Genomic DNA, 25,771 nt, shown 5'->3' on the forward strand with positions numbered 1-25,771 from the left:
ACTCTCAGTTCTGTTGGAATTGGAGTGCCCTCACTTTCCTCTGACCTGAGAACCAGTACACCCAACCAGTTACTTTGGGATCTACTATCGAGAAATCTCAACCAGAATGTGACTTCTTGTATCCACATACACCAAGAATTTTCAGTGATAAAAAAAGGCATGTTAACAGGCAGAAAACATACTAGGAAAAAAAGGGGTAAAGCATGAAACTTTGTCTTCATATGCTTATCTGCATACCAGCCATACCAACAGCAAAATATTCCACAATTTCTCCTTTAGAAGAACGAACATACGGAAGAAACACAGCATGAGTCTATACATTCAAAATGTTGCTGAAAAATGATGGTTCACTTATAACATAAATCAATCTACCTACTGATAATCAATCTGCAGCTTCGGAATTCTTTATCCAGTTGTCATTTTACAAACTCCAAGATGATAAAAAATTTTGATCTATGACAGGTAATTAGTTTGAGTTTCAATACACACTCTTGTTTCATATCACGGAAAACTTCTGTTATGAATAATGTGCAGCCCCTCTCTTTCATTTTTTTCCCCAGGCAACAATATAAAGACATACAGAAAACGCAGTATAAATTCTTCTGTTGTCGACTCCTTCTCACCAAGAACCAGCAATTGTTATCCCTGTGTTTCCAGTGCAATGATAATCCAGCCTTCTTGGAACTATGTATGCACAGAGAACCACTATATTAGTGGAGATTCATCATTTCTCTGAAAACTAACTTCTTTACTGTGTGCTTAACAGTATCTGTTCAACAATGATCTATAAAAATATTCTTTTATCAACACCAACAAAGTATAAACTTTTCTTGAGATGAATGACAACGTGCACTGTTACACTTGAAATATTAATGGGGAAAAAAATAGGAAACATGTAACACATGTAAAGGAAAAATATTTAGTATGCAATAAGGACATCTTTTAAAACTTTCATTACGAAATTTACTTTTTTCCTTTGTAACTCTGTTAGATATATATATATATATATGTATATATTTATATAAATTTACTATATATAAACTCAATATGAGCCCTAATAGTTGCCATGATTATGAGCTTCACTGAAGTAGGAAACAACAAATGTTCTAAACATATGCACTTATTACATATGTCTTAGGCATAACAAACAAAGTAGCAACTTCATCCCTTGACAAAATTATATGTTCACATTTAATTACATCATTTAAAATGAACAAATCACTAAAACTATCTAGCACTGTCACTGTACTGGGATGTAAAAATGTTAAATAGTATATACATATATCCTCAGATCCTCTCTAGATTAAAAACTCAGAAAAACAAATCAACATTAATACTGACAATGAGATGTGTTGCACAAGTGCAAACATTCGTAAGGTGTCTCAGTCGTTTGGTACCGGATAAATTACATACGACATAAGCAAATAATGTAACTTCACACAAAGAAGCAATTTTACAAAGAAAAGTATTTTGCCGTTATTAAAACAACCTATTCTCACAAAATGGCCCCATGAAATATAGAAAATAACAACTGTTCTATTGTTAATTAATTACTAATACGCAGTTCAATTATTTACATGTTTATGTACAACATACTAGACTTCTATTTATTTACATGAAAACTGCTGAACTGAACGTGCAATCTGTTCTTTATATCCACAGAGTTAGAAACTGTGAACAGTCACTGCAGATGCACCACATATTCAGTTTATGAAAACTATAAATATAGTTCTAGCATACCTTCATTACAAACTTTTTGGACTTGATAAACAACAAAACAGAGTTCACTTATCATAACATTTTTTTCTCTCTGTTCAGTTCACAAAGCACCACAGTGGCACTATCAAGCCATGAAAGATGACAACTGTGAGCCAAATCCATAGGCACTTACAGGTAACAATCAAAATTCTCTCTCTCACACACACACACACACACACACACACACACACACACACACACACAACACACGCATACACGCATACACGCACGCACAAATATATATATTTACACTACGTAGCACAGCACAAAGTTCTCCTTGAAATTTTACAGGCTGAAACAGCCTAGGCACAATTGCACTTAGGAGGCATTACCAGTGATACAGCTCTTGTACAGCTGACATTTAAGTGTCTCAAGCAAGTAATGAACATTGCATATTTCTGAGAGGAACAATATCTGTAAATAGCATAAGCAAATGTCTACCACAATTTCAGAACAGAGTCAGCATCTGAAAGAGTGGCTAGTGGGTCAGCGGCTGTTATTTTCGGTATGCGCTGTTATAGAAGTATACAGAAACAGCACTTTTATTTTATCACTTGTGTGCTTTATGGTGTCCAGTGCAAGAATATTTCTTGTTCTACTAATCAACTTTTTAGAGGAAGAAACCAACTGTGGAACAGGCTGATGCTACACTTATTCTGACACTACTCAGTTCAAATATAAAAATATAACTGACAATGAAAGAAACAGCTGCTTCTTTTGTATAAAAACATTGTTACAAACTTTTCATAATTACATGAGGGAATAACAATCCTAAGTGTGTGTGATAAAGCCTCCATCATCAAAAATATATTGTGAGTTACATAAGACTGGAATTTATTTTAGGGTTTAAGAATTCCGGCAGAGATCTTATTCAGCAAAAAAACACGTATTCACACCAAATAAATAAGATGACTAAGTAATAGAGTAAGATACGAAAAACTTTTTCATTCAATTAATTTCCTTATGTGATGACTACTGAGACTGTAGACTCTTCAGTAACTGTGCTGACACAAGAACATAAACACTAATAATCGGAACACATGAGAATAGCAGATTGTTTGGAAATAATTTGCAAGATAGGGTTTCTTGAATTTAAAGGCTTCCGCAAATTACAAAAACCACTTGCATCGAAGTTTCTTATTCCTGCAGCACACAGAACATCTTGGGTGGACAGTGAAAGTAATTCAGCAAAGTATTACTGTTATTGCAGCAGCACTCTCTCTCTTGAACCTCTATGTCATGATACAAGCAAAATTATATGAAGAAAGTTAATTGAAGTATTGTTTCTGTTATGTCAGAGAGGATACTATTCTGGCTAAGGCTCATCTGCACTGAAAGGAAACTTCTGACTACCTCAAAGAAATAATAACATTCTGAAATTCCAAAAAATAGCTAGTATATAACTGCAAATTTGCATAAGTGTTGTTACATCACTGACAATTATTATTCATTCAGTAATATAAAATGAATGGTTATAAGGAAGATGTCCATTACTTGCATAAAAGCCTTAAATGTCAAACGTACACTAACTCATGTTAAAGAAAATTACAACAGTGCCAATCTGAACACAATTTTGTCAAATAATCTCTCTTAGCAAATAGGATTTACAATTTTTCTATACTCCCAGGCGTGTTTTTGTATACGTGCATCAGCAATAACACACATGAAATAAGCAAAGAGCCAGATCTATAAAAAACAGTAACAAATAACATTTTAAATGCTTCAGGTACAGTGAAATTATCTGGCTCTTAAATTTAATCACAATAAACACTGCACATTTTGTAAGACAGATGAGTCATCAGCACAAGATTAAAAAATCTGTATAAATCTAATTACTGATCAATCCATGGAAATTTAAAACAAAAAATTAAAAATATTTAACACATACGAGTGTTAAGCCAGTTTTGATGCAATATTAAAAGTAGGGTAGCCATATTGAACTGATTAGCTTAATTTGGCAATCAGTTAAAGTTAACATACCACATATAATTTCACTATCAACTTACAGTAATCTCAACAACAAATAAAAAATAATAATACATGGTAACTTAAGGGTAAGACTTAGATTCCTCTGTAGAACAGACTATCCTATACTTTACAGAAACAACACATACATATGACTCATTTTCCCCTATTTCGTTTTTTTTCTTTTTCATTTTTTTTTTTGTTTCAATAAGACACTGGACTTACTACACTAGTCTCAAGTCATTTAAAATTGTACATCAATTATAAAACAGGCAAATCAGTAAGATACAAGACTGTAAAAGAAACAGGAGCTTCAATCTATTGTGCACTATTGTTTGAGGCAATGTCTTTAACTATATAAAAATACAAAATTTAATGTATTAGCAATATTCTGCTACAAATCTGGAAGATTTTCAGTATCTTAAATGACAGTATAGTACACCAAGTTTCACATTAGCACATTACTAAATAGCAGTGCACTAGTCAATTTAAAGCAATAAATTTAACAAGAAAAGTATTTTTTTCCTGAACACAGAAAAAAAGATATGAAAATTTTGGTGTTTAAGGCTGCCTTTGTACTGAAAGTAACAATTAGACTTCATGTAAAAGTTAGTATATTCATTCATCAGTTTAAAGGAAGATTTCATTACACATTAAGTTCGCCTGGGAGTGAGATGCCGTGCACTTTGTCACTTTTATCATAAGATACTCAACAAATAACCCATCCATGACTCTTCTTACGTTTATTTACACAAAGTATAAGTTCAGCATTTCACGCTTAGTAAGAAAGACTTGCCTGTTTTAAATCAAGACATTTGATTTCACCCAACATTGCACACTTTTTTCACAGTGTCATTATCTCATAAAAGCTCTGAGAAGAATAGGGATCAGGACACCAGTAGAAGTTTTAGATTCACAGCACTTACGCCAATGACAATCATGGCTATCGCAACACTCAAGAAGTGAGAACAACAATCACTTGAGGAAAGATTTATACAGAAGAGTACTTCGGCAAGTCTCCTTCTCCTGTTCCAGCAGGAAAAGCAGGTCTCTGAGGTTCACCCGTTTCAACCTTGGCCTCATTGGTAGCTGAAACATTAGCATCAATATACATATATTACACACTCAAAAAATTAAAGTAAATGATTTCATATTGATGTACATGCGTACAATGAGACACAAGGTAAAATGAGAATAACTATGATTCACAAGTACTACAAAGCTCAAGGAAAATATGAGACAGTTAATAATGACATCACGATTGTCACAATTGTTACCTCCACATTTCCCTCAATTAACAGACTGTTCCTTCACATCTCAGAATGTGTATATCAAACAATCCCTCCTTCTCGTCAAGTTACATCTTTGAAATAGTCTCCATTCACAGTGATACCACGTGAAACACCAATATTTGAGAACCACTTCTGCATAATTAAACAAACTCATAAAAAAGTTCTTCATAGAAAACTTTTCAAAAGCAGGTTATGTTGGTTTGTGGCAGGTTACAAAGAAACAAATCAACTTACATTTCTAAAGCAAAATTACAGGTGGAAAATAGGGTGGGTCAGTTGAGGAGGGGGAGGAGGATAAGGGACTATTATCTGTGAATATAGATGCATCCATAATTTTTGTAGGACACTGCATATCAATGTAATCAGGGTTAAATGCGAAATCACTTTTCTCTTACACAATTCTTTAATATGAAGCATAAAATTCTGTAGTCATATTTATGCACATTATCACTGTATGATGTGTGTGTGGTGAGCAGTTTTATTGGGAGGAGAAAACAGGTTTTCAAAATTTCCGTTTTAGTTATTTTTCATGTGACAAACGGTACTGCCTCTTTGGTAAGACAGTGGCTGAGCCTAGGTCGGCACAGTACTGGATGTTTGTGCAATGAACATTGTCCCATGGTAAAACTACTGAATAAGAATGCTATGTTGAGTACTGCTGATGGAGGAATACCCACTGAAGCACCCTCTGCCCACCAATAAGAGTAATGAGTGGCAGCCACGTGAGGTACGCTGGACAGATTGGTGAGTGCATCTGTACTGAGAATGCTCTCTTGCCTGCCAGCCCAGTCTGCAGCTGGACATGTCTGCTAGTTCTTCCCTTTAGGGGTGCAATATCTCTCAATTTAACTGTGTCCGCCTCCTGTTACTGTAGCAGGTTTGAGTAGTTTATCCCTTAGGCATAGACTTTTGGAGAAATAAAATGTCCACTTGTGAATGGAAACAACTTTTCTTCCAAAGGTTTCCTCCTGACACCATTCATTTTCACATCCTGACCAAGTTCAGCACATACAGTAAAACACTTGTACAGGGGAGGAAAATAAAACTGTATTATGAAAACACACACATAAACTCCTATGTTGAGGATGCTTTTTGAAGCATGCTTTCCTGTAATATTTTGTGGGCTAAGATTTCTACTCTGTACTTATGTGGCTATCTACTAAACATCTTTCATATACTGTTTGCCTGTGCAATAATCTCCTAATACTATGAACTAGTAATCAGCATGGTACTTCATATTTTTGTTGTTTTACAAAGTTTATAATAGTGATCCAGCCATCTTTTCTCATTTTTATTACTGTTAATATCCACAGTTAGTTCAAAGCTACAATAAATTTAGGCATAAAGTTTTCTGCAATTACTTCTGTAACTACACTCCTGATATATACTGCTACAACAAAGGGGAAAAAAACCGAAAGTCAAATTGGTTTCAATGGTAATTTCAGCAGATACTCCATTTTTTTGTGTATAAAGCCTCTGCAGTCAAAAAGTGTGATACATTAGCTCGCATGAATGGATATTTAGCTTATTTCCTATGCCTCTTTACACAAATACCACGGAAGACAGATTTTGGTAATAAACAATCAAAATTTTTAATTAACAGCAATGAAAGGAAGCTTTCAACAATCAATCTGTTACTAACAGACTTCTAAAACAGCTTCTGCAGCTACATATACATACGCCATAAGGCACTGTACAGAGTATAGCAGATGGTACTTTGTACCAGTGTTAGCCATTCACATACTATTCCATTTTCAAATGAATCAAGGTGGGAAAATGACTGTGTGTATCTCTGTGTGTATTAATCTCTCTTTTTCATTTAAGTACTCTGGAGATATCTTCACAATTTCCAATGTGCTATAGAAACCTGTTATGATCCTAGCAGCGGTCTTCAAACTGCTTCAATGTCTGTTGTTAGATCTACTTTACAAGTCTTAAAAACTGGAGAAGTACTCAGGTATAGTGTGTACTAGCATCTTGTATGCACTTTCCCTGAATCCTCCCAAAAATCCTGTCTTCCATGCACCTGGTCCATTAATTAGTGGTTTCACTTTTCCACTCAATTTCATACTTTAGTTTCGTTATTTACATGTTCCATGGATCATAACAGTGACCTTGCCCTATGATGTGACCCCCCCTCCCCCATCTCTCTCTCTCTCTCTCTCTCTCTCTCTCTCTCTCTCTCTCTCTCTCTCTCTCTCTCTCTCTAGTATTACTCCAAGGTATTTAAACAATGTGAGGCTGTAAGTAAATTACGTTTCACTGTAGCTATACAGCAACAATACTGTATTGCAAGGAACAACATTCTGTATTCCACCTTTGTGCCTGCTGTAAACACCAGACTGATTAACAAGACACAGGATGGAAGGTTTGGGTCTGTTCATTAATTATACATAGGATGAGCACTTCCTAGGATATTCTGATACATCTACTGACATGATATAAATTAAAATGGTTACATGTTTTGTATTGTAGTGCTTCGAGAATTTTCACATAAATTCTGGAACCACTCGACCTTCTGACGCCTCAAACACGTGATATTTTAAAGATAAGTGTTAGAGAAAGACTATTTACTGCGCAACACGTCTGTGTGTGCAGGATTGACGTTTATCATGGGAAGACAGGAGCTGCGTCAGACGAGCGGAACTGACAAGTGTTTGCCACAAGTGCCACAGACACTGTAGGAGAGGACATGGAGTAATTAAATGCTACTCTTTGCTGTGTTAATGAATGAGAGTGTTGAAAAAAAAATAAAAGAAAAATGAACATTTGAATATAGACTTTTAACTTACTTCATATCTTAGCTCTGAACGATGCAAGATGCAGGGGACGTCTATAAATTATTTGGTCGTTAAAACCAAGCAATTGTGATTAAGTTTAATTGTATCTAATGGGTGACGTCGTAGTTGACTTCAAGAATTTGTATGTTTATGTGAAACTTGTGGAGATGAAAATACATCTGAACTGAACTGAACTGAAAGTATGAGGTTACCGAGTTATTTCTAGAGAGAGAGAGAGAGAGAGAGAGAGAGAGAGAGAGAGAGAGAGAGAGAAGAAGGTTAGTTCCTCTAACCAGCATTATTTCTTCGGAGAACAAGTTTTGGAGATCGACGCATATCCAGAGAAGAGGGTCAGCTAAAAGTTTCATGTAAGTCAAGTGTAGTAAGAGAAGTGTGAAGTTCGCAATCCATCTTTGGACCATTTCTCTTGTTGCCGAAACCGTTAAGAGTATGTAGCCCTTTTTTATGGATATGAGCACTACTTGTTGAGTCCATGCCACACTGAGTTGCTGCACTACACTGGGCAAAATGAGTTCCAACACAATACTAGGAGGTATCCCATGACTTGATGAGTCCATGCCACATTGAGTTGCATTACGCCAGGCAAAATGAGCTCTGATATAATGCTAGGAGGTATCCCATGACTTTTGTCATCTTAGTGTTATGTGCAATTAATTTAAAATTAATTGCTTAGTGTTCAGATAAAAATGCATCAGTCAGAATGCAGCTCCACAGACAATGCTGTACTTGGGCACAGAATGATTTAATTATTTAATTGCTCTTCATAATCAGCTGGAAATCCCTGACTGCTGTCAGGTGACTGGAAGCTTCTTCAAATGGGTGTGTTGGGCAAAATACAGAGAGAGAGAGAGAGAGAGAGAGAGAGAGAGAGAGAGAAATACCAGTGTGCCCCAAGTACCATCCTCTCCTACAGACACTTCTCATCTGTAGAAAGTACATAATCTACCACCACTTGGCCATTTGACTGTGAACACTGTGCCAGTAGTAGGACTAGGGGAACTGTGAAGGGAGGCAGGGATCGGGGAAAGCAGAGGATATTACATCCAGCCCCCCCACCAACTAGTTTGATGTGCTGTCTTTTATTGAACCTGAGCCAGTGAGGCTTATTTCACTTGCTGGAAACTTTGCTGTGACATGTGTCAAGAGGAAGCAAATGTAAAAGGGTAGGGGCCTGCTAATCATTGGTAGTTCAAAGATTTGGTAATCGAAGGCTGACTAAACAAATTTAAGAGGCTGTTCTCGTTGCCATTAAGTGAATAAGAAGCATCCAAGTGCGGATTGTGGTGTACAGTGGAATAAATGATGAGACTGGTCCAAGTTCACATTTGGAAAATTTCAGCAACTGGAAAAGAGGGTTGATAAAACCAGGTTTGCACATGGAGTTTCACAGAAGCTCATCATCTGCAGCAATGCCTCTAGATTGAGGCTCCCCTGGTTCTGGGACGAGTAGAAGACTTGAAACAAAGAATCTGAAGGTTCCACGACAAGCTAGGCTGTGACTTCCTAAATGTATGCTACAGGGTTATGATTTGTTGAGTACCCTTACGTGGGTCAGAGTTGCACTAAAAATCAGAGGATGTTAGTCAGATGGCTGATTGTGTGTGGCATGTGCAAAAGACTTTTAAAGATTAAAATCGTAAGGAGTACTTGGCAAACGAAAGCTCAGAGTTTGAAGCAATCCTAAAAGCCAGTGGAGCTTACATAAATACTGGGCACCGAAAGCTGGCTAAAACCTGATATTGAAAGCAGTGATATTTTGTGATAAATTAAAGTGTATATTAAAAGGATAGGGTAACAGGAAATGGATGCGGAGTATCTATTGCAGTAGTAGACAAGACACTTGAATCTACCAAGAAAAAAATTGAAGCTACATGTGAGATTGCTCGGATAACACTCAGTATCAACATCAAGCATAAAAGTGTAATTGGATCAGTACACTGATCACCAGACTTAACCCAAATCTAACGGTAAACTATAGAGAAAACCAAAGTTTGTCAGTACGTATGTGCTCCAGTCACACTGTAACACTGCAAAAGACTTTACTCATTCAATAACTGATTGGGTTAATTACAGTTTTGCAAGTCGTGGACATGACAATACATCATGTGAAACATGCCTCAGTGCCTTTTAGCTCACTCATAAGAGATATATATTAGACTTACTGTCAACAAATAGACCTGACTTATTTGAGGATGACCATCATGAAACTGGTACCAGTGACTATGATGTAATTTATCAACAACGATTACTAAAATACAAAGGGTAGCTAGAACACATTGTCAGATTTACATGTTCAGTATGCTAGGTAAAGAGGCAAATCTGGAAGAATAGTTGACCGTGCACTGATAGACATGTATCTAAAAGAACAGTTCACGATGGAAGGGAACATCCATGGAAAGCAGCTAGCGTAAAGAACTGTCTAAAGCATACGGCTACAGCGAGAGATGTTGAATGGAATGATTCTGACTTTCGAGACAGCAACAACTGAAGACTTTGATTAATCTTGCAGTAGAATCTTATCGAAAGATTTCTCTCAAAACTGAAAAAAATTCCAATCATATATAAAGGTGGCACCAAAGTTAGTTTTGGTACATTCATGGATGACAGGAACTGAATTTTCAAGCAGCAAAGCAAAAGTAGGTATGCTGAATTTCATTTAAAAATGTTCATCTACAAAGGAAGATATAGAAGTACCGCCTATATTACTTCTCTCACTACTTTGAAAATGAGCAATATAGAAACAAATAAAAATCTTTTAATTAAACAAGGCTCCAGTGCCCCATGAAATCCCTGTCACACTGTACAGGATGCTCCAAGAGGAATGGTCAATATTCAGGTACACAAAAGGAACACTCATTTGAAGCACAAAAGGAACACTCATTTGAAGCAATTAACTTCATATGGACATATGCTCTATTCCGAATGGTTTTCAAAATAGAACACAGCTGCTTCTAGACTAGTGGCACACACATACGTCTTTTACCCACCCAACCTCTTTGACATATTATTGTAGCACCTCCTACCTCATTGCTTTCAACCTCTTTGCTCAGGATGTATTTCTGCCATTAAATTACCCCATTCAATGTGCAGTTGCCCATGGCAGATTATGGGTGTAGTACTGCTGGGATTGAGAGTGTATCAGAGGCATCACTTAACTGTGTCTGTGCAAGTGCTGGCTGAAATGCCACACGCATGTACACTAATGAAGACTATGCATATGTGGGGGATGTTTACACCTTAAGTGAAGGTAGTGCTCCTGCCGCTGTTGAAGAATAATGTTGGGCTTTCTGACATGTTGAACTACTGATTGTTGAGGTTTTCCAGTTTTCAGCACATGCCTGAAATAGGTATTCTTCCAAATTTCCCATTTTTCTTCTGAAAGATACTCCAAAAACCTGTGCAGGAACAGCACCACACTGCTGAAATGTGTGCAGCGTAGTCCCACTACCGGCATACAGCAACTTTCTGCACATATCAATGTCCCACAAATATGTGTATGGTGAACCATACACTTGGAAAACTTGTACCCATTACACATGTGTGTCCACGATCTCCATGTTGGCGACAATGCCATGTGACTTAAATTTTGTCACTGGTTAAAACTATTGTCATTTGCTTCCATTAACACTATTCACAGATGAAGCCACATTTACAAGGAATGGAATCAACAACATACATAATAATCATTAGTGAGTACAGAAAAATTCATGACTGGTAAGGTTGATAGGTCCAGTCATTTTAGAAGAGCACATAAAGGGACAGAATTACTTAAATTTTTTGGCAAATTTGTTTGTTGAACTCTTCAAGGACATTCCTTTGGCCATGCAGGCTGCAATGTACTTCCAGCTGCTCCACATTTTATCAGACATTTGAAGGAACATCTCAACCGCACTTCGCCTAATCACTGGATTGGTCATGGTAGTATGATTAACCGGCTGCCAATATTGCCAGGCAATATCGCCAGCCCTAACACCACTTGATTTTTTTGAATGAAGTCTGACGGGTATAAATGAAAGTTGAATATGTGAAATGAACTGCTTGGTCACATTACTGACATTGCTGCCCTCATTACGGACTGTGCAGAGCCTCTCAGACAAGCAACACAATATATTCTCCCATGAGTGCCCAAGTGCACTGAAGTTGATTGTGGGATATTCGAATTTGTATGTGAAATGTTCAACATCTGTAATGTGACGTGGATGATACTGCTTACTGAATATGTTACAAATGTGAATTTTTCAATTGATATTTTCTAAACTGCAAATGGCAATACTGACTAACTGTTGTACCTGTGTAAAACTGACACTGTACTGAATAATAAAGAAAATAAACAACAACAATGTACATTATGTTGTTCTATCTTGGAAACCATTTGGAATAGGCCACATGCCCATATGCAATTTTTTGCTACAAATGAATGTTCCCATCATATCCCTGAATGGTGACCATTCCTCTTGGGACATCCTATATACATTCTCAGCGTGTGTTGGATCCCATTTTAATAACAATATCCTGCAGATTCCTTTAACAAGAAAACCGTCTCCAGTGGTTGGAAAGCACAGGCAACACCCTAGTACAAGACGGGTATAAAAACATGTTCCATCTGTTGTAGAATCCTAGACCATATTCTGAACTTGTACATAATTACATCTTTCGTGCCATCCAGCATGAATTCTGAAAATACTGATCAAGTGAAACTCAATTTGTGCTTTTCTCATGTTGCATCCTGAAACAATATGGTGGATGCTGTACTTCTTGACTTCTGAAAAGCATTAACAAAGCTGTTAACAAAAGGACAATTATATGAGACATCAAACACAATTTGTGACTGTATTGAGGGTTTCTTGGTGTAGAGGATGCAGCAGTTACTTTGGATGGAGAGTCACTGACAAAAATTAGATGGGACCCTTGTGGTTCATATTGTATATTAATGATGTGACAGACAATAGCAACCACAGATTTTTACAGATGTGTCATGAATTACTATCTGACAAAGCTGCATCACCATCCAGCCAAAACTTTATAAGCATAGATAAAGAAGGTGGCAGACTTCATTTCATTGGCAGGACACTGGGAAAATGTAGTTGTCTACAATGAACACTGGTTAAAAATCACTTGTTTGTCCGTCTTAGAATATTACTCAACATAAAATAGAGTTAATGAGGAAGACATTCAGATCGATGGACAGCAAAAATGGTCACAGGTCTGTTTGACTTGCAGGAGTGCCATGGAAATACTGAAAAACGTGAATTGGTATATGCTTTAAGACAGACGCCAATTACCATGCAAATGGTTACTTGCATAGTTTCAAGCATCAATATTAAGTAAAAAATCTAATGATATTCTTCACCGCTCTACACATTAGTCCTGTAGGGATCATGAAGATGACATCAGACTAATTACAGAACACACAGAGCAATTTAAGCAGTTATTTTTCCCACACTCCATTCATTATTAGTACAGGAAGAAACCCTAACATGTGATGCCATGCACTTCACAATAGTTTAGGTATGTCTGTGGATGTAGATGTAGTAGCTCCTCACAGGGCTGAGTGCATTCTATCTCAAGCATCCTACCACTCTTCTTCTAAACTCTGCAAGCCTCCTTTCGGTGTTAATGGGAAGAACAACTGTCAGCAAACCTCCATAGGAGCTGTAATTTCTCTGATTTTCTGTCACTTCATGAGGCATATATGAGAGGAAGTAATATGTTTCTTGTCTCTTCTACAAACAAACATTCCAGAGATGTAGTAGTAAACTTAACACAATGCCTCCCTACTACTGTTGACACTTACAGTTTCCTGGGCATCTCCATATGCTCTCACAGTTATTAAATTATTGCATGATAAAAAGTTTCTCTTTGTTGGCTCTTATCTATTAACACAATCTGGTAGGGGTCCCAGATCGATAAATAATACAAAAGAACCAGTATCACAAGTGTTTTGTAAGCCACTTCTTTTGTGAGTGATGTCCATTTCCTTCACACTTTTCCAAAGATCTCAGGTAGGTACCTGCTCCTTATAATGGGATTTTATCCAGGCAATCATGGAGCGTTGTAGTTGGTGGCACAGCCACAAATCAATTGCATATTGCGATACAACGTCTATTCCTGTTATATTTCGCAACTTTGAGAATGCATATGTGAAATCATTGGATAAAATTCATGTCTGGGGACCTATACTTTTTATGTCATGTTATTTTCTATCTTCTATTTAAAAAAAAAAAACTTTCAAAAACTGATTACTCAAACCAAAGAAGATGTAAATATATTTCAATGTACTTGTTGGTGTGAATCATACTCCGTGAGCTGTCATCTGTGGTTTATGTTTACGCTGCTGCAGGCAGTAACAGTGGAGAGTCAGTGTTATGCTGGGGAAGACTGTTTTCGAAACGTAACCTGTTTCTACTGTATCAAAGTGGGATATATTGCTAATGCACCAAGAAATGCCGAAAAGTTATTTTTTGACTAGTTGAAAGAGAAGAATACTTATTTTAACCAGGTGTTTCATTTTGAAGAAATAACATTTAATACTTGTTTACGTTATTTTGGGAGCACAGCAACTTTGTGTATAGAAGAAGAGTAATATACCATCGTTAAACACTTACAATACCCAGGTAACCTTTTGGCAAGATTATAACCCAATTAAATAAAAGAAATATGAGCTACAACAACAACAACAGTAACTGCAGCATCACACAAAAAGGTGAGTATTGTTTTAATTATGAACACTTTGTGATGAATGATGTTAAAAAAATTTGTTGTAGGTTCTTCGTTCCGCAACCAACTGAAACAATTAAATGTCAAGTAAACTCTCCCAGACATAATTGTAACTGAACTTTATTTTGTCAGTTATTTAACAATACATGGATTACAGGTGGACAGGGTCCCATCAGATCTTCCAACTTTTATGAAGTCATTGCACTTTAGGTCACTCTGGGCAGTTACTTTTAGCAATTTTACAGTTGTTACCCAAATAATTGGGGTGAAAGGAAAGGAAACAGGATGGGAAAGAGATGGGAAGGAAATAATGACTTCCAGTTGCACAATGTATCACAGCAATGCAATGGCAAGAATTGAAAATTTGTGCTGGACCAGAACTAGAACCTGCATGCTCCTGTTCTCTGGAACAGTTACATTAATGACCTTGGCCATCCAGACACATTTTCCAGCAGACCAAAAATTCCAGCTCCTTTCTCGACATACTGCAAAGACCCCTGCCCATTAACCCACCTCTTGCAGGTTTCTTATTCCCGTAGGGGTTTGGACATTGGTTGGGCATCCACAATGAAACTTTTCCATGAGACAGCTACTGTGCCCAGTGATTTTTCATCAGCAATGTAATCAAACTGAAATGGATCCAGCCCCCCCCCCCTCCAAAACACACACACACACACACACACACACACACACACACACACACACACACACACACACACCACACAAAACACAAAACACACACACTCAGCTAGGGAGGCTAACCTTGATACGTAATCACACAAAAATAAGAAACTTTCACTTAGGACAGGTCCCATTTGCCCCCTCACAATATTTCCCCAATTCTGGTGGTTATTAGCCCTTTTCTCCAACACTTATGGTGATGAATGCTAGAACATGGACTCAATACTGCCAATATACACACACACAAATGTACATACAGTATATTTGCTTTCAGAACTTTTAGTTCCAAAAGCTACGAAAGTGTACATACTGACATTCTCCTGAAAGTAACAAGTTAAAGATTATGTTTATCCCTTGTTATGCCTATGATTCGTGCAGATTATATGCACCTTTACTGTCTGGTATCTATGTCTATACTGTATAAAACTATCACAGAGTGAATGAAACCTGTATAAATAGTAATAGTTACCTTCATGCCAAATTTGATAGGCTGGATAGTTTCACACAATGGAACAGGGCATATCTCTCTCTCTCTCTCACGCACGCACACACACACACGCGCGCAAAACATGCATCACACAGGATTTATCCAAATGGGACAGAACCCAGGGAGTGGGTACATGATACAGTGACCAGCAGAAGACAATTAATCACTGGCATTGCGTGAAGATGGCAACAAGTTAGCTTGCCAAAACATTGCACCATTTGGATGATGCCATCCTTCTGAATACCTGAGTATATTTCACAACCATCACACACCAGGAAAGCCTAAAGTCACAATTTTCTCAATCTCTTCATCACCTGTGGAGTTAGTGGGCATATATACCTGTACTTCTTTGGTGACCCATGGCTTTCTATCGACCTTGGCTGTAATAATCTACTCACAATACTTCAACCACACTCCTATTTCTTGTCAACTGATTTCATATTGCTAAAGCTGCACTCACCTGACCAGAAATCTTATTCTTCCTCCCACTGAATTACACCTTTCTTGTTCTTGTATATATGTATTAATATGCAGTTTTATAGAACATGGTCAACATATGAGAAGCCAGGTTCCAAAAATAGTCTTATACACTTTTGGTCAAAACTCAGCTAGTAGTGCTTTGTGAATCTACTCCATCTTGTCCACTATTGTGTTAATATACGGTGTTTGGAACACCACGTATTAACACAATGCTAAGTACCTGTGACTGTTATAAACATCATATCTACTAGCCTACTGGTTCCAAAATCCCTGTTGTTGCTTCCAAAAACTACCTCACTGTCCATCAGCATCAAGTTCATAATAAGAATTAGAGTGCTACTTGAAAGTAAACATGTGCCACATTCATACGGAATGTATAATATTTCATTTATAGAATTAATACAAATGAAGGATTGTAATGCTGAGAAATTGTCCTTCGACTACCAGACTACCAAAACGTCCTATCATGCAGCATATTATGCTAGGCTGCTGTATGATAAAATTTTAGTGTCTAACGGCCCCTCAGGACAAGGAAACTATGACAGTCTTTACTTGGCTTGTGGCAGATCACCGAAAAGGTCAACAAAATTTCATCTGCCTGACAACTTTTCAATTTGAGGGTTTCATCAATTACATTAAATTGTTCTGCCATGGTTGTCCAGGAAAAAAACAAAAATTTTGCAATAATTGGAATGCTTTGCTTTTAGCTGTGCAATGAAGCTCCACCAAACATCAAAGAAGTGTGAATAGTCTACCCAATTGTTCGGCCCTCCTTTCTTTCACTGGACCACGTATTCAGATGCGCTGAAAATGCTGTAGACAAGAAAGAAGTCATTTTTTGTACAGAAGAATACTTCTGACTTTTTTTGGAATGAAGGAATCATCAAAAAGTTAGGAAGTGATGCATGCAAAGTAATACACTGGAAAGGACTAGGTAACGCAACACTAAAACCTCTATCACTTTAGCACTTCAAAGTCTCTGATGCAAAGGTGTCTACATTAAAAAAAAAAAAGGAGGGCAAGACACCTGTTGTAGTAAGAGGAAAACTGTTGTACATGTCTGACATTTCAGTGTATCTATTGATCATCAAAAAGAGACAAGGATTCTTTGGTGGACCCCAGATGTACTGCTAAATGCAGTGCATGTCAAATGAGAAAAGTTACAGGATGTACACCAACTGCTACCTAAATATTATGGTGCTCAATGGATATATAATGAAAATCTGTCATATTATACAGACATAGTGTATAAAAGGAGCAATTCTGCTATTGGATCTTCTGAAAGTGAGGAACACCTTCATGAACTAGAAGAAGATGAAGCGAGGATTTAAAGAACAAATGGATTCATTCCTGCAACTTATTAATGTAATACACTCTGATCATTATGTTCAACTCAAAGATTCATTTCTTGTAGTTATTTTCTCATTTCCTCCTCCCCAATCAGCAGTTAATAACTTATTATTTTACATTCTGATGGACCCACAGTATCGTATATGTCAGTATAAGACATTATGAAAATGAATGCTCCAAACCATTTGCAGTAAGGTAATATGTTTTTTAATAGTTTACACAACAGGCCTGTTTTGGCTTACTGTCATTATACAGAGAGCTGCGAAATAACATTGATAAGGTTATCTGTACATAAATTGAGGCTGTTTTACTTTTACATCTGCACTGGTATTTACGTCTTGTTGGAAGTGATGACAATATTGCATCAACAGTAAAGTCTTTCTGTCATGCCTCGATATGTGTAATAGTTCTCGTAATTGCGAAACATAAAAAGAGGTTTTTGTCAGATATTTTGGTAGTTCAGTTTTGACAGTTCCTTACTATGATGCTATACATTTTCAAAGTATATACAGCTTACACAGATGATGTTACCTATCGTCTTTCTTATTTTCCTTTAAATTTTATCTATGGTCCGTGTAAGTTTTGTTTATCATCAGACTCTGTCTTTTTGTGTTCTATTATATCAGTAAAGTTTTGTAGATAGTATTTACGTTTAAATTCTGTGTATTCATTTAGAATTGTGTTTTGATATTTCCTTGTACGAATATAAATTTCCAGTTCTCTGAGAATGTTCATAATAAGTCCTTCTGGTTGTTTGTATATTTCTAGCACAGATTCAATTTTCTCCTGTCTGTGGTGTTTCGTTTTCAGGTGTAAATAAAAGGTTGATGGGTTACAATCACTGTTTCTAGTATGTTCTTTAAATTTGGTGTTAAAATTTCGTAGAGTTTGACCAATATAGAAATTTTTGCACTCATCACAGTTGATTTTGTATATTGCAGAGGTGGCATATTCTGAGATTTTGGTTGTGCCTGAATATAATTTTGTTGTATGATTGTTGTTTGTATGGAAACCCAGTTGTTTGTGTGTGGATTCAAATAGTGCAGTTACCTTATTTGATATTCATCCAGGTAAACTGTAGGTAATAAGGTTGTTCCATGTTTTGTTAAGGTTGCTCTGGTAAGATGTATGTCATTATGTATCATGATGGGTTTCACTCTTGTGTGTTTTTTATGTAATTTTGTTACTATATCTGGATCAAAATATTTTTTGTAGGCTATGTAACAGATTGTTTTCAGTTCTTTTTGTGTGGCTTGTTGTTCTAGAGGTAAATTGATTATTCTACTAATCATGGAGTTTGAAGAAGGCATGTTTTTGTGTTTTAGGTTGGCAAGAGGTGGCATTTAGGATATTATCTGTGGTGGTTGGCTTTCTATATATATCAAATGTGTGGTGGTTGTTGCTAATTGTTAGGTCAAGGTAGTTAATTGAATTGTCCACTATCAATTCCATAGTAAATTTGATATTGAGATGGAGGTTGTTCATTGCTTGATGGATATTATTGATGTCTGTATTGTTTCCATCAATCTATATATATATATAACAGTAGAAAATCTTATTTATTAAGTATTGCAAATATTTTTCTCAACACATTAGAAGAAAAAATTACCCATTCACAGTGGCCAATACTTTAAAAAGATTATTAAAAATTACAGATATGTTGTTGATAAGTTGATACTGATTGAATAATGTTGATTATAACCACGCTATGAAAACTTTGACAATAATTAAGTAGGCTGTCATGAACATAAAAGGTCCATTATTATTTGCCACCAAATATCCTGCAATCCTTGAGTTGCAGCTCCAAAACCAGCCTTGAGGAGTGTGCAGTTCCAAATATCATCATCTCAAAAATATAATGCCATACTGTCATAATGTTTGAAGGATCAAACTTTTTTTTGGTATTGTTAGCTATTTTTTGTCCCAAAGGTTATAGCAGATTACTTAAGACAACCTTGCACAAACATTTTTCATTGTTTGTTGGAAACCATAAAAATGGATAAGAAGCTTTATGGAACCTGACACCTTATATGAGTGTAATAATTATAATGTTCATTTAGGGGCCTGTAAATATTTGAATGCCATAAAAAAGAAATGATGGTCCAATTTATGTTTTTTTTTTTTTGTCATCAGTCTGCTGACTGGTTTGATGCAGCCCGCCACGAATTCCTTTCCTGTGCTAACCTCTCCATCTCAGAGTAGCACTTGCAACCTACGTCCTCGATCATTTGCTTGACATATTCCAATCTCTGTCTTCCTCTACAGTTTTTGCCCTCTACAGCTCCCTCTAGTACCATGGAAGTCATTCCCTCATGTCTTAGCAGATGTCCTGTCATCCTGTCCCTTCTCCTTATCAGTGTTTTCCACATATTCCTTTCCTCTCCGATTCTGCGTAGAACCTCCTCATTCCTTACCTTATCAGTCCACCTAATTTTCAACATTCGTCTATAGCACCACATCTCAAATGCTTCGATTCTCTTCCGTTCCGGTTTTCCCACAGTCTATGTTTCACTACCATACAATGCTGTACTCCAGACGTACATCCTCAGAAATTTCTTCCTCAAATTAAGGCCGGTATTTGATATTAGTAGACTTCTCCTGACCAGAAATGCCTTTTTTGCCATAACGAGTCTGCTTTTGATGTCCTCCTTGCTCCGTCCGTCATTGGTTATTTTACTGCCTAGGTAGCAGAATTCCTTAACTTCACTGACTTTGTGACCATCAATCCTGATGTTAAGTTTCTCGCTGTTCTCATTTCTACTACTTCTCATTACCTTCGTCTTTCTCCGATTTACTCTCAAACCATACTGTGTACTCATTAGACTGTTTATTCCGTTCAGCAGATCATTTAATTTTTCTTCACTTACACTCAGGATAGCAATGTCATCAGCGAATCGTATCATTGATATCCTTTCACCTTGTATTTTAATTCCACTCCTGAACCTTTCTTTTATTTCCATCATTGCTTCCTCGATGTACAGATTGAAGAGTAGGGGCAAAAGGCTACAGCCTTGTCTTACACCCTTCTTAATACGAGCACTTCGTTCTTGATCGTCCACTCTTATTATTCCCTCTTGGTTGTTGTACATATTGTATATGACCCGTCTCTCCCTATAGCTTACCCCTACTTTTTTCAGAATCTCTAACAGCTTGCACCATTTTATATTGTCGAACGCTTTTTCCAGGTCGACAAATCCTATGAAAGTGTCTTTATTTTTCTTTAGCCTTGCTTCCATTATTAGCCGTAACGTCAGTATTGCCTCTCTCGTCCCTTTGCTTTTCCTAAAGCCAAACTGATCGTCACCTAGTGCATTCTCAATTTTCTTTTCCATTCTTCTGTATATTATTCTTGTAAGCAGCTTCGATGCATGAGCTGTTAAGCTGATTGTGAGACAATTCTCGCACTTGTTAGCTCTATCACACACACACACACACACACACACACACACACACACACACACTCTCTCTCTCTCTATGTGAGTAACTAACTATTGACATAGTTCTATATCAGTCAGTTTTAGTGACACAAAAATGTTGAACCAGAATGAGTTAAGTTTTAAATCGGTTGGTATGTATTTGTGATTTAAATTTGTTAACAATTATGATCCAAATACATAACGAGTCAACTACCCATATCACATCCACTAACCACCATGATTATCTTCAATAAGACAACAGCTGGCCTTTATGGAGCAAAATATTCCTTCCCTGTATGCACTGCCCTTGGTGATGTAACATATGCTGTGATAAGTAGTCACAATACTGCCTCATTAAGACAGATGGATTCCTCTATATTAAGTTCATACCAAATTTTTCATACCATGTTACTGTAAGTCAAAGTCAAATGTTCTTGGCCTGAACAGAGATAGTGTCAATACCAATGAAATATTGTTTTTGTTATGAGGGTACTTCGTTGTGCAGTGAGTCAACCGTATCTCTGTAAAATTTTACAGACAAGGGTTTTTTAAAGTTGTCGCGCTGTGTGCATTTCATTCAAATGGATACATGGTGACGAATGGACTTCAAAAAGCAAATAACAAATTATTATGACAGACTATGTAACTTTTACTGAATGGTGCACTACACTTCAAAGTGACACAGATACCTGACACTATTTTTTAAAAATAGTCATCAAGTCTCTGTAAACATAGGTCTGAATGTTCTAGCAATCATTCAGTTCTGCAATTACAGAAATCTGTTCCTTGGTAATGGGGCCATTGAAGAACCAACCTCTGAACATTCTCACTGTTGGAAAATCTCCTTCCCCCAGATGTTCTTTCAGCTATCCAAAAGGATGGAAACTGCACGGTGCAAAATCTGGGTCGTTTCGTGGACATATCCACCAAAATGTTGAAGCAAAGATTGTGCTGTGCGTGCCATGTCAGGTGTTGTACAGGAGAACAATGCCTTTGCTTAATTTTCCATCCTTCTTGTTCTTTATTTTGTTACTCAGCAACGTCAGTGTTGCAAGTAGAAACAGACATTAATGGTTGTGCCATTGCTATAAAATCTATGTACATAACTCATTCAAAATTGAAGAAAACGGCTGCCATAACCTCTCCTGCTGATGAAGCAACTCTGCAGTTCTACTGTGGAGGCAAGGAAGTGTGCCTTCATTCCATAATCACTATCTTTGTAGCAGGTGTCAAATGATGGGCTTATGTTTTGTACCCCATAATAATGTGGCTAGGAAATCATTGCCTTCCATAGAAAATTCCAGAGATGCCATAAACCTTGTGCCTTTGTGTGCACGTAGCAGTGACTGTTGGACCCAACTTGAGCATAATTTCCAATACTGCACTTGATCTGGCAGATGGAATGAGCACTGCCTACTGAGATGTGCACTTGCTGAGTAATGTCCGTGATAGTCACACTGTGAATCAGTTCTTTAATTGTCTGGACATTTTTGTCTGTGTTCGACATTGATGGCCTTCCTTCCCCATAAGCATCATCCAGTTCTGTGCAGCCTTGGTCAAACTGCTGGCAAAATCTCACTACTGCCAAACGTGGTACTGCATACAAGTGTGGTTTGGTAAGTCTGGTAAATTTCCCAGAAAGACCAGGACACTTTTCTTGCGTCTTCATGGTTTGTAAGCTTGAGTATTACACAGATCACATAACAAATATTTACAGTTCACTGTTCATTATTGATAGCCATCTGAATTGGTCGGTGTGCCGACAACGACTGAAAATGTAGAAAACAGTTTCGTATTGTTACTGAAACATTTCCATTTGAAGCCTTGTATTGCCACACAAATCGAAACATGTTCGGACAAGCACTGAAGACAAAGCGCGCTCCGGCCATCCAACTGAGGTCATAACAAAGGAAACCACTGACAAAATGCACAATATGGTAATGCAAGACTGCCAAATAAAAATTAGGGAGATTACTGAGACTGTAGGCATCTCAACTGAGAGTGCAAAATATCCTGCATGAAAAATTGTCTATGGAGAAGCTGTGTGCGAGGTGGTGCCACTACTACTCACAGTTGAACAAAGCGCATTTGGCATAACATTTCAAAATAATATCTAACGATGTTTATTGCAATCCGCAAGAATTTCTGTGTCGATTTGTGACTGCTGTTGAAACCTGGAGCTATTATTACACACCAGAGTCAAAAATGCAGTCAAAACAAATAACAAAGGCTGGTGAAAGTGCACCAAAGAATACAATGACCATTTTGTCACTTGGTAAGGTGATGGCCATTGGTTTTTCGAATTCCCAAGGAATAATCCTCATAAATTACTTGGAAAAAGCACAACCATAACTGGTCCCTATTATGTTTCATTATTGGACTATTTTAAACTAGTGTTGGCTGAAAAAATAACCCTCAAAGGAGACTGTGTCAGTAAGGAAAGTGAGTTGTTTAAGAAACAAACATTTTCTCTTGCTTCTTTAACAGACTTATCAAATCACCATTGTATGGTCCATATGCCACCAGAATATCATGGTGAATCTGTGTGCAATTTAGATGTTTTGCTGAACTGTCCCATGTACTTCAACTTTGGAGTACATTTATGGTTGCTGCATCAATTCACGCACACACTGTCGTGCACCTGTTATTAGTACTGCAGCAGAACTGTGTCTGCAGGAAATCCAGAACATGTACTCTGTTTTAAAAGTGTCACTCTTGGTGCACAATGGTCTTAACATGAGACAACAGATGCTATTTGCTTTCCAAAGTCCCAATGCACAAAGTAGTCACATACATCTTTTGTTTTGGACAGTCACTGTCTACAAAAATTCACACAATGCTTCTGCACATTCACTTGCAATAATTAGAAAACTAGAAGTGGAAATAAAATATGCCACACTTCTCTTGAAAGTGATCCATATGAAGAATGGCTCATTAAATTTGTGGGATGCAGCCACACAAATTCTGCTTCTTCTAATATTTCAGTCACAGATCATTCAGCCATCTTCGGAGTGAGCCAAAAGACTGACACTCAAGCCACTGCTCAGTCCTTTTAAACATGCAGATTGCAATACTGTGCATGCGTCCACGGATACAAAGGTACCAGAGATGTCAATCGGTGGCACAGGAGTGCACGAATTACATTTGTGGCTCCACAGTCGAACCTTGCTGGGATGTCGAGTATCTCTGTGAGCTGCACTGTGGCAATGTCTTTGTGAGTTTATGACAGAACATGTTATATAACCCACTAAAATGCTGGCTTTTTTTGTGACACAAGTGACCGGTATGAGCACTGTGCTCCGCCACAGCCAGTTTCTAAGGCTGTAGGAGCCAGGTGTACCTGCAGTGTTCCGTGCATGTTTCATGGACTGTAAAAGTCTTCTGCCTGATGTATGGAAAGCCACACTTGAAGGATCTTGTCAACCTCAGCCTTCTGGAGCATCAAATGATGTTTTACGTAACCCGAGAGTACTTTGTGCTTGCTAAGGATCCACCCATTTTTGACGATAGGCTTCCCACATATGTCAGAAAATCCATGGATTTTAATCTTTCTGTGTGTTGTTCTGCAATCTTTATGCCAACTTTCGCTTTCATTCATAGCGCCTGAAGTATCTGTTGTGGAGAATACCCGTTGGCTTCAAAAAGGGTGCCCCAAAACAACAACAACAGATGGAAACATCAATAGTCTATAATTATACTGTTGGATGATTGGGGATTAAATAGGTTTGAAATAGATAATGTCAGTGGCACGTAAAAGACAGAAAATTTTGTGCAAAAAAGTAGCAATAATAAATCTTCATACAAGATAGGTGCAACAAGTGTTAAAGCTGATCAAAATAAAATGGGGAAAACATCTTAATGATGTTTCAATTTGTGATTGAATAAGTGTTTTGTCAGAGCTACAAATAATATTTTTATAAGTGCCCAGTTTCAAACATTTTCATTCATTTTCAAATCATCTCCATTAGAAGATAGCATTTGTACATAATTACTTTCTGTGTCAACCCTGGGTTATTCTGAAACACCACTGTGTGTATGTTATTGATAAATATGTCCACACACAAACCAGAGAGGCAATTGCCCATCACCAAACCACGACTGCTGGTGCACTTTCTCACCAAATTCAAAGCAATTGAAATCCACACTAAATTCCAATAGTTCAAGAAATTCTATTACTTCACCCTTTCCCATGATGACATTGTGTATTAAATGTCTTCTAATTATTTTTTAAAGTTTCATCAATTAGTACATTATTATGCTGTTTTTCTGTTTCAAATGACCCTAATAAAAATTCTGCCACTGGAGCCTATCTTTCACCACAAACAACAACAACAACAACAGCAATAAGCATACTTTTGCTCTGTTTGTGGAGTTTTATTAAGGCACTGACTGGTGGGAGTTTGGTGATGAGCATTTGCCGCTCTGGGTTATTAGTGGACATATTTACCAATAATTCAGAGACAGTGGTGTTTCAGAACAACACATGATTGATGCAGAAGATAGCTACGTATAAACGCTTCTTGGATATACATTTACTGTAATAAAACAAGAGGAGGACCTTATGTACAAATGCTACTTAGGTGATATATTTATTGTAATAAAGGGAGAGGAGGGTCTGCTTGTTCTGCAAATGACTTTTAACTGGCAGTTTCACAGTATTAAATACAATTTAGAGAAATAGTCTGAAAGGAAAATTTACTTCTTAGATGCCAACTACCTGCCAAAATATAAAAAGATGTATTTGTTTGCTTTGGTAGCTCGTTATGTAAATTTCCACTAGATGTAACGGAAATACAACAGGAATCACACATAGTCAAACAAGTA

At 37.1% G+C, this 25,771-nt stretch overlaps 1 protein-coding gene across 2 annotated transcripts in view; it reads right to left on the bottom strand.

Annotated features, from left to right (window-relative positions):
- Positions 1-952: 952 nt before the first annotated feature.
- The window catches only part of LOC126187313 (transcription initiation factor TFIID subunit 4), a 202,195-nt gene continuing 177,376 nt past the window's right edge, over positions 953-25,771 (bottom strand). For both annotated transcript variants that reach the window (XM_049928325.1, XM_049928316.1), the window contains one exon: positions 953-4,812. In XM_049928325.1, coding sequence (XP_049784282.1) covers positions 4,699-4,812 — 114 coding nt within the window. In that variant the 3' untranslated portion in view covers positions 953-4,698. The remainder of the gene's footprint in view (positions 4,813-25,771) is intronic.

This window comes from Schistocerca cancellata, chromosome 1 (genome assembly GCF_023864275.1).
Source record: "Schistocerca cancellata isolate TAMUIC-IGC-003103 chromosome 1, iqSchCanc2.1, whole genome shotgun sequence".
Lineage (NCBI taxonomy): Eukaryota > Metazoa > Arthropoda > Insecta > Orthoptera > Acrididae > Schistocerca > Schistocerca cancellata.